General features: G+C 43.4%; 1 protein-coding gene across 1 annotated transcript in view; it reads right to left on the bottom strand.

The window, feature by feature from the left end:
* The window catches only part of EVL (Enah/Vasp-like), a 143,772-nt gene that overhangs the window by 2,815 nt on the left and 130,259 nt on the right, over positions 1-10,698 (bottom strand). Inside the window, exons 7-12 of the mRNA XM_014957564.1 lie at positions 10,467-10,696; positions 9,714-9,835; positions 5,699-5,759; positions 3,603-3,669; positions 2,182-2,248; positions 2,015-2,077 (exon numbers count right to left, since the gene is read on the bottom strand). Coding sequence (XP_014813050.1) covers positions 2,015-2,077; positions 2,182-2,248; positions 3,603-3,669; positions 5,699-5,759; positions 9,714-9,835; positions 10,467-10,696 — 610 coding nt within the window. The remainder of the gene's footprint in view (positions 1-2,014; positions 2,078-2,181; positions 2,249-3,602; positions 3,670-5,698; positions 5,760-9,713; positions 9,836-10,466; positions 10,697-10,698) is intronic.

The raw sequence follows: 10,698 nt of genomic DNA, 5'->3' as shown, positions 1-10,698 counted from the left end.
TTTTTTTTTTTTTTTTTTTTTTTTTGGTGTTGGAGGTCTCCATGATTTCAAACGAGGAAATGCTGAGGTGACTTCAGGGATTAAAGCCTGTTAACCATGTATTATGTTGCAGCATTTGCAATTTGTAAGCCAAATGTCTGCTTTTCTCTCTTTCACAGTCTGTTTTCTCCGCAGCAGCCCTGTCTTGGCCACGGAGGCTTTAATCGGGTACTAAAGTAATAGTAGAATACAGGTTAGAAAAAAAATTATGGGGAAAATAATAACCCCATAATCCTTTTCTTGAAAGGCCTGACTCAAGTGGAGCTTGTTGACAGCAATGTGAGGCACAGGCACCTTTTCTTGGCCCAGAAACAACGGCAATCTGCCCTTAATGGCTAGTACACCTGAGAGTTATCAGTCTTCCAGGACAGCATTAGTCAGTGGGCTGAACTCTGATGACAGCTGATAAAATAAAAGAAGCAGCAGAAGCTGCTTGACTTTTTCCTCTTTTAATCAGTAATTACAACAGATTTCAAAAATTAACCATGCTATATAATTCTTAGAAAAGGCTTCAAATAACTTTGCCACCATTTTTGGGCACAAACTGTGGGCTGGAGGAGATTCTGCTGGTCCTGAGGGTACAGCTGGTCTTGCAACCCTTTCTTGGGAAAAATCTTAACATGTGTCCTACCATCTCACAGCTAAGCTGGGAGGTCAGGCAGATACAAAAGCCATCAAGCTGAACAGGAACAGAATCAGGTCACTGCTGAGAGCTCTTGAAACTCGCCTCGCTTCCCCCCCAAAAGTAATTTGAGCAAGCAAAGATGGAACACTACTCCAGGTATTAAGCAAGGAAAAAAAAATTTTCCCACTGAACTCCTCCTCCTCCCAGGATGGAATGGCATTGCAGAACACAGCTGGCAAAAACTGGATGGCTGGTTTAAATAGCCCACATTTCATTCCCATTTGCAATGAGAATGGTCTTTCTATATCTATTGGAAACTCTCATGTAATTCCTAGAACCAATGTGTCCCATTGGTTTAAGAAGAGCTGCAGAGACTATATTTTGCCCTGGTAATATTGGTGCAACCCTCTGAATGTTTGGGCAGGCACGTTCCAGCATCTTTAACACAGCAGCAAGTACATGCAGACAGTTGCCATTGGCAACTTTCTCTCTGCAGATTATCAGCACTGTTGTACAAGTAACAGCGTAAAATAAAAAGCATCTCTTTGCAGTAAATGCTAAACATACACAGGGCTCTGTTCTACCTCCTTATTCGGCTTATCCATCCACCTCAGCGTCAGTATTGCAGTAACATTGGGTAGTCCTGGACCAGCACTGGAAGGAATTATTTCCTTAATTGTCCAATATCAAACTTAATCTTGGTCTCCGTGAGTAAGAACGTCCAGCTGGGCTGTTCTGACTGAGGGGACTTCTGGAGTCCTACTTTATGCTTCTCAGCTTTTGACACCTGCCAGCTTTTGCACCCTGTATTTCAGAATGTCCTGTCTGTGGCTGGGCTTTTTTACAGCTCAGTGTTATTACCTTACTGCACCAAGCTCTGCTCTCCTTTCTCATGCACCCACTGCGGCTGCATGGATGGAGAACTTCCCTTCTCCCAGTTGCAGGCTCTTCAGATCATTTCTGCCTTCACTTTTGATTTCGGCAGAGGTTGGACAATGAAAACTTCTACTGGCAGGATCATCCTGAACCTGCTGTAAAAAGATCCTCCAAACCCTGCCTTCCATGGGCTGCTGAGCCTGTACCTCTGATTCATGAGCACGGATGCTTTAAGTCCTTGCTTAAGTATGATTAATGTCTGTAAAGCCTGTGCCCACCTGAGCAGGGGGCTCTTTCCACGGAACAAGCCTTTGACATGACACACTCTACCTTCACACTTTGTGCAGCCACAGACAAAGCAGATTGTAAGAGAATGAGTAAAAGAGGTGACAGAGGATGAACATTAGTGCTGAGTGATGGGATTAGCCAAAGGACAAGCCAAGATGGTTAAGAAGCCAGGCGGTTAGCCAGTACCTAGAAGACACGTGGGATTGTGTGGGGCTCTTAGCTTCACAGCTCTTCACCACTGATGGATTTCTACAGCAATGGAATGAAACGAGAGATGAGTTGTGCACGTGCCACGGGGACAGCATGACCAGCCCGACTGCCAGCCACCCACAGGGACACCCCGTGCAGCTCACCTAGAAAGTAATGAAGATACAGGCTTTTCAACAGAATTGCTCCTTTCCCATGGCTTCTTCCCAGAGTCTGGAAAACAAAAATGGAAAGTTACTGTTTATTATTTTTCCTCCAACAATAAAAAAAAAAACAACAACCCTGAAGTTCATTGTCTTATACAGCTGCTTTCATTCAGTGAGGATGAGTGACTTAGAAAGATCCATCAAAGCAGGAGCGCTGAATGAGTGCGGTTGCCTACAGGGGAGAGAAAGCATTGGCAAAAATGTGTTTACTGATCCCTTTAATTAGGGACTGGATAGTTAAACGATACTAAAAAGACATGGAACTGGAACAGTAGGAGGAAAAGCACAAATCACTTCTATTAAGAAATACAGGCTAATTGCTGCAAGGCATATTTTATTCAGTACAATACTCATTTGTATTTTAAATTAAAAAGCCTTAGGTTTTTTGTCTGCATAGTTGGCAGAAAATGTGGGTGTATCTAAAAAAAAGGCAGTGAGACCCCCACTATGCAAATCTTCACAGAGAATTTATTTAATTTCGTCTACATTTCTAACTTGCAGAATATTCCCAAAAGCTGTGCTACATACCCCTTGTTACTGGAAACACTATCATCCCAATCTCTTCGTATGCAAATAGTCCGAAATGAAGTGAACTCTTTTCAGAGACTTGAGTAACACACAACTTTATACACAAGGGTTTGCTCCTATGTGAGGTCCTAAAAAGCTCTTTAAAAGAATTATGGGCACTCCCAGGAAATCTCTAGATCTCATTCCTGATTTCTGTGCACCTTTCTCCTGGCTTCTTTCCTTTCCCTTGCAAAACACGCAAATAATGGCTTTTTTCCAAAGGGAAGCTGGAGTGATTAAATACTCATTCCCTTGGGAGGGATTTCTTTTAGGATGTATGAAAGCCAAGGCTGACGCAAGGCTGAATCTGACTGGCTTGCAGCTTACTTACTCAGATAAAGTTAGTTTAACTTATAGGGAAAATATATTTTGGGGGCTCCTTAATTGCACCTAGTAACTCCTAGGATCAGGCTTACTCCAACAAACTACTAGGTTAAGGAAGGATAACAGTTTGAGACCCAAACCCCAACTGTATAAACCAGGACAGCTACACTACCAAAAGTAATATAATATAGCTTTTTTCTCTTAGCAGATTCAGGTTCACAATGCTGAAGACACAGATCCTCAGCTACATATCTGGGCGCCTTTAACTAAATTGGCTGCATTGTCATTTTCTTACACAAAAATCTCCATTTCTTGCTGAGTACTGTTTTTAAAACAATAGGTATATGGGATTTTTTTCTGTTAGTTACTGCTGCTGCGATGAGAAGTAGGATGATGAACACAGAGTTTAGAGGTGGTGGAGAAGACTAGATTACGAAGACAATTAATTCACTAGTAGTTTGGTTTAATACCTGATGAATTTTGCTGCTGCTGGGTGGGACCTCGTGTACCGGGTGAAGGAGAGGTGCTAGCATCATCCTGCAAAGAGAAAAACAGGACATTACTTAATTCTGGAGATAAAGCGCAGAGTCTTCTACTACTCTGGAGATCAGATGCAGCACAGGTGATACAAAAGCAAGTTTACTCCAAGCATGGCCAACAGGCTCTGCTGCCAAGATGTGGCTCAAGTCCATTCAAACTTTAACCTTTCTCTCCCTTTAGCATGGCAAAATCCATCCATTTTATTTTTTTTTGCTAACATGGACACCTTTTCATGATTCTACTGAATCCCTTTCATCCCTGTATACCAAACCAGGCTAAACGACCACTCTAAAGGGCTGGCTGCTGCTGTCTAAATACTAACTATCTATTAGCCAATCTATTAGTTTAGAAACTCCCTGTGGCACGGAAACTGAGGGACAGTAGGTCAGATCCCAGCCTTTTAGCCGAGGACATCCACTAGTATCAGTGAGGGTAGTCCAGATACTAACAAAATGCAACTAAATCAATCAGTACTCTTCCGAAGTAGAAGATTAAACACTACATCACAGATTCGGACTCTTTTTTTTTTCCTGGGATTTGTTTGTGACATCATAAAACCTTCACCCATATATTTGACATGTCAATATTACTTAGTAGCCCTCAAAACACACTCGGGCAAAGCATTAACTGTGCATTGTAAAATGGAATTGCACCCAGTTTGACAGAAGATACCCCCACCACAAAGAGTACTCAAGATACACATTAAACAAATGTTCTTTAAAACACCTTTCTAAACAGTTTGGTGCTATTGAAAAGTTTGATTGGGGATATAAACTAATGCACAGCTTCAAGGAGAGAGAAGAAGGGGCAGAAAGACAGCAGAGGCTCAATAGTTAGAAGCTAAATGATGTCTTTAATCTCTTGAGTCTATGATTCAAAACCAGCTTTGGGGCAAGATTAAGAGCTATGCTTGCACAGTGGGTTCAATAGGCAAATTCCATGCTTGAAGCATCCCTTGAGGAACATGCTAAAAACAGCTGCTTTTTTCCTTAAGCAATGCAAAGTGCTTATTCTTGCTCTTGCTACAAACCTTTCAGACCTCCATTTGCTGAATTAGTTTCCTACTGGGCCAGTGTTACTTTGTCTTTGGAGGGACTATCTCTGTAAAGGTGATCTGAGGCCCACAGGGTGCTTTATGAACTTGCAGCCACAACAAGAAAGCTTTCAGGAGGGTACTGGACAGAAACAGCAATGCTGTAAGAGCTGCAGCCCAGAAAAGCACCACATGGGAAGGGACAGGGTGTAAATCTTGGCCCCTCTTGACACTGGAAAGATCTCCCACGTTTTACCAGTTCAGCAGGTAAAAAAGTGTTTTGATCTGCATGTTGAACTCAGAATTGCTGCATCAAGGTTAGTGTAAAGACGGAGTCAAATCAAAACTCTTGTTTAACTGCTTTTGTGGACAACATACAAACAAAACAGTTAAAACAGAAATTGATCAACATTCCCAGAAGCTGTTCAAATTCTATCTCATTTTAGTGTACCATATACACATATTTTAACTTTTGAATGTTCTAATGATTAATACACTATTTCCCCTTAGTCTCCCCCCAGAGACACGTTTTGTGTGCACTCTGGGGTCCGAAGTGAGCTGATTCTTGCTTTGTATGGAGGTTGCAATCCAAAGTTACACCACATGGTTGATGATCCACTTCAGCTTAGCTGAAGCCACAAATTTAAAATAAGAAGCATGAACTTGATCTCAAGTTGGCTTGCTCAGAAGGTCCAATGCATCTTCTTAAGGGGCAAGAATCTACTGTACCCTACAACACTTGGATCAGGCCATGAGAAAGCGCCTGTTGACCTGGTTTGGACAAGCCTGACCTAGGAACAAGGCGGCAGTCCTTGTTTATAGGGTGCTGTTTCCAGGAAAGGTGGAAGCCGTTACATTTGGCTTTTGATTGAATGCACAAATCTATTCCCAGAGCAGCACTGCTTGTCACCATGCCACGGCAAACGAGCACAGGACTGTGGCAGCACATCAACATACTCACGAGAGCGTAACAGCGAGGAGTCTTCCACTTACATTTTGGCTTTCCTCTTCCTTCTTGTCAGCTGGCTTGTCTGACTGCGACGCTGCTTTCCTCCTTTGCAAAGGAACAGGAGACAGGACACACAGTCAGCCCCTCTAGAAACACATCCTCCATGCAGGAAGGCTGATTCAGGCTCTGGTGGGAGTTATTATTTACTTAGCTCATCCTAGGGAAGGCGACAAAGGCTGGATGTGCTCAGTCGCGTAGGATTGGAGTGGAGGGGAGGAATCCAGACCTTGGTGAGACGACTCAGGGAGAGGGGCAATATTATGAGGCGGTGTTTAACAGAGGAACGCAGGGTGCAGAGCATAAGGAAATGTGTCAAAGCGGAGGAAGGAAGCGCAGCTGGCTATGAAACTGAGTGAAAAAGGGATGGTTGCTCTCTAGGGCTCAGGAAGCGGTGGCTCCCGTGTCCTACACAGGAGGAACAACCCAAATCACCACCGGGGTTTCTAAGGACCAACCCAGCTCTCCACAGGTGGATCAGGTGGGTATTGCAGTGATGACATTATGTTCTCAGCCAGCTCCAATATCATTTGGCCACCTGTCCTATGTCCCCTCATCTCCATACCTTCCCAGAGTAAAGGCTGTAGCAGTCCTCCCATGTGCTGGGAAGAGCCACCTGTCCTATGTCCCCTCATCCCCGTACCTTCCCAGAGAAAAGGCTGTAGCAGTCCTTCCATGTGCTAGGAAGACAGTCAGAAAGGCCCTTCAACCCAGGTCCACCCTCACCAGGAAAGAGAGAGCATCATTTCTGCTCAGCCAAGACCCCTGCTCCCTCCAGGGTGGGAGAGCTCTGGCTGAAGGCCAGGAGTTAGGAAACATGAGTGCACCAGCCTGGGTTTTCAAGTCACTTTAGTGGGTGACAGGAGATTACTGCTGTCTTAAATCCAATTCAGAGGCAACAGAGCTCCTGAGCCTTTCTTTTCCAGGACCAGCAGGTGGTGTTGGCATCTGCAGAAGTTGAGTGACGACCTGAGACCCTCACTCTGCCCTGCTTCCTGAGGAGAGGCTAAACTCCCTGAGGAGCAAGTGGCAAAGAGCTGCAATTCACACCTTGGAAGAATTGGATATGACAGGGAACAAAGATGTCGGTTGTTTCTCTTTGAAGAATTCATGGTAAAACTTAATGGGTGTTAAGCCACACTAGTTGAAGAAAAAAACACCAATTCTTGATTTTCAAGTCCTATGCAGGGTCTAAACAGCACTTAAAGTGTGCCACTGATTCTCTAGCCATCCAATTTCCCATTTTAGACAATTAGGGGTTCTGCAGCTCTAGTCTCTAGATGAATTGTGGTTGTTCTGATCCTTATCCTCATCCTGCAAACCCTACCCTTAGCAGATTTTTTTTTAAACACCAGTATGACAGGTTTTTCATTTACTCTTGATTCTAAGATGGACAAAATTAATCTCACCAAAAAAAATTAAAATCCCAAGAATTGTGGTTGTTCTGATCCTTATCCTCATCCACCTGCGAACGCTACCCTTAGCAGATTTTTTTTTTAAACACCAATATGACAGGTTTTTCATTTACTCTTGATGCTAAGATGGACAAAATTAATGTCATCAAAAAAATTTAAAGCCCCAAGTGGCACTTAGACAGGCTTCTGAGTTTCAAAACACTACCAGAAGTCTGTCAGAAGATTTTTTTTCATATCATTGGCAAAAGAAAAGCCTCAATGGATTCAGAAATTGGAGGATTTGGTGTAATTCGACAAAAAAAAAACAAGAGGCACTTAGACAGGCTTCTGAGTTTCAAAACACTACCAGAAGTCTGTCAGAAGATTTTTTTTCATATCATTGGCAAAAGAAAAGCCTCAATGGATTCAGAAATTGGAGGATTTGATGTAAATTCGACAAAAAAACCAGAGTAAAACACATGCATGTGCTTGTAGGACACAGTGCTCTGTAGGAATTTTTTCCAGATACTCAACTGCATTAATAATTTTATTATATCAGTAATATTTTTATAGTCTTTCTACAATATTTAGATGATATTTCTGAGGAAAAATATTATAATGGTTATGCACCTGAGCCAGGGAAATATTTGCCAGAAATATAACCAGTGTTAGATTTATATCCTGCAAGAAGCTTAACTGGACTAGAAACGATAGTGGTTTGTGAGATAGTTCATTATTCTGCTTGCGCTTCAGTCCTGAAGCAAAGGGCTGCTCTCACGGGGGCCACTAAATCTAGAGAGCCATATTTTATACCATCTGAGCTCTCAGAAGCGTTTTCCTCCGTTACTTCCCCAGCATTAGACTCATTCCCCGTTTCTGAGCATGTGGTTTTCTGCTCAGAAAAGGGCCCCTGAGATCCCACGCTCATCACTCAGTTATTTCTGTATTGAACATGCTCAGTTTAAAAAACATCTTTTTTACCTCCTGGCTGCCAGCTCAGTAAAAGCAACCTGAAACATAGGTCCAGGTTCTTTCCTTTCTCATTTCTGTATTGAACATGCTCAGTTTAAAAACATCTTTTTTTACCTCCTGGCTGCCAGCTCGGTAAAAGCAACCTGAAACACAGGGACCAGGTTCTTTCCCTTCTTGCTGTTATCACACATAAAGGGGTTTTGCAGCCAAAAGGAGTCCCCTCATGGTCAGTGTAACGGCGTGTACCCAGCGTGCACCCTCGCCTGACACTTGTGTACTTCCAATGACTTTCATGGCTTTGTCAAGCAAAATTTAGGAGACAATTCTGTTGCTGTCAGCTCCCTGGGAAAGGATTTGCAGCTCAGTTATTTTCAGAGTAGAGGCAGCACAAGGCTCTTGGCAGTGCAGATGCTTTTGTTAAGACAGCGAAGGGATATGAATACCTGAAGACACCCAGATCCCACTGCCGAAATCCCTACTGGAATATACTTTAGACTAGAACCACAGAAATTTGTAGGATTTTTATATCCAAGTACCTGAGATGTCCATTTAGCTTGCTTGCTTGAACAGAACCAGTTACCCCAGCATCTAGTCACTGAACCTTACTTTGCTTACAGACATCTACCAGTTCAGCAAGGTCAGTCTTGAGATGCAGCAGCACAAAACAGATCAGAAGGTAAACCAGTAAATGACTATTTAAAGCTATTAAACTATTTTAATTCTGAAAAGAGAGAAGATGATCTATTTGGTATTTTACACTGCTGGTAACTTTTTATAGTGTTGTGTATTTATTTAATGCTTTCTCAAGGATTACACCCATCGTCCATGTTCAGAATTCTTTCTGAAATGACAAGGACATGGAAGGAAGTTGGAATCAAACCCTCTGAACTGAGAATTGTTTTTATACTAGACAACATTATTTAAAAACTTCACTTCTGTACCCGATGCAACTGTGCCTACTCTTCCTTTTATTCGTCATCCTTTTTTTTTCACTATTCATAATTTTAAAAGGAATTTAGGGCTAAAACCAAAACATCTAACACTAGGAACTTGGGAGTTACAGTCTAAGAGAACATTACTGGTGGAATCAGGGGAAAAAGAGAAAGAGAAAATAATTGGAATTAATGAATGCCTTTTAACAGCTGGTATATTACAACTTGCTCAAGTGGAGAATAACTTGGCTAGACTGCCTGAAACACACTGAGAATCGATAATAATCTACTTGCCAAGATACTGTCCTTTTATTGCACTTCTGTTTATATTTTTGGGCCCAACATCCTGAATGTGCTGCTTGAAGAATGATTTCCCTAAGCTCCTTTCATAGGTGCTCTCCTTCTCTCTTTCCAAAGACAGTAACTTTGAAATAGATCTGGTAAAATGGCAAAACCGCAGTGGATATATTTTGTCATCATCTTTGAAGGTTGCCACACTGCAGGATTTGCTACAGCAGCTAAACTCTGCCAGGTACCATTGCTGCAACATCCACATTTCATAGTAAAGGCCAGATGATGCCGGCAACCAACACCTATGCAAAGAAGCACCAAAACGACCCACTGCTAACCCAAAATGACAGCCAACCTGTTCTACAGTTTGCAGCAGAGCTCATACTAGCGCTTAATGAAGTTTAAGTACAAACCTTTTTGCCAGTAATTTATTCATTTCTTCCATTAGTCCTCCTCCGCCTCCTCCGCTACTTGTCCGATTGGCATCGCTCTTAGAGACCCCACTGGGGCTGGACCCTCCTGAACCATCTTCTGGCTTAAGACAGAAATCAACATCAGAATTAACGAGAAGAGTTTCATTTACAGCCACACCCTTAATGATTAGTTTTCCTAATTATTAGGAACAGCGATCACAATTGCAGCCTCAAAATCAGAGATAGGACGTGTTCCGCTTTGGGAAGAAGATCCACATGGATCTGACTAAACCCAGGACAGTCTGGGTGAGGCAAATGATGAAAACACCCACAGCGCTGCTTGTTCAGGGTTAGGTTTACGCACGGATAAGCTGCCCTTACCTAAGTGGACCCCTATTGACATGAGCCCTCAACAGTCCACACTGTTTTCTGTAAGCGTGGTACAGTTTTAACCACTTATAATGACTGAAAACACCCACAGACAGTACAACGGTGGACTTTGCAGAAGCCATGAAATCCTGGCAACGCCAGAACTTGCAGCCATTTGTTCATTAATATTTTCCGAAGAGCGGAAACTCTACTAAGCATTTCCTGCTCAGCTTTCTTTGCTACAAACTCACACTTCAAAGTTCCCCTAACGCTCAGCTGAAGCATGTGTCACCATGTTTCATGGTGACCATTACACCAAGCTGCACCAGGCTTTCCCTCAGCAGAGAAGAGCCCACTGGGGGAGTCCCAGTGCCACCTCCTTACCCGTTGGACTCTCCTTAGTTTGGCACCAGCCAGAGCCGCTGCGAGCCCTGACACTGACCCATCTTCAGTGCCAGCCCCTTGGCCAGCGCCTGCCGGCAGCGGGGGCGGCGGGGGGGGCGCAGCTCCCATGGGTGGTGGAGGGACTGGGGGGGGTGGCGGAGGTGGGGGCCCCCCGGACGAAGCAGGGATCACGGCAGCGCCACTGGGATGACCAGGTGGAAGCACTGGGCCT

Source organism: Calidris pugnax, unplaced genomic scaffold (genome assembly GCF_001431845.1).
Source record: "Calidris pugnax isolate Ruff unplaced genomic scaffold, ASM143184v1 scaffold211, whole genome shotgun sequence".
NCBI lineage: Eukaryota > Metazoa > Chordata > Aves > Charadriiformes > Scolopacidae > Calidris > Calidris pugnax.
This window is presented reverse-complemented; position numbering and strand designations above follow the sequence as displayed.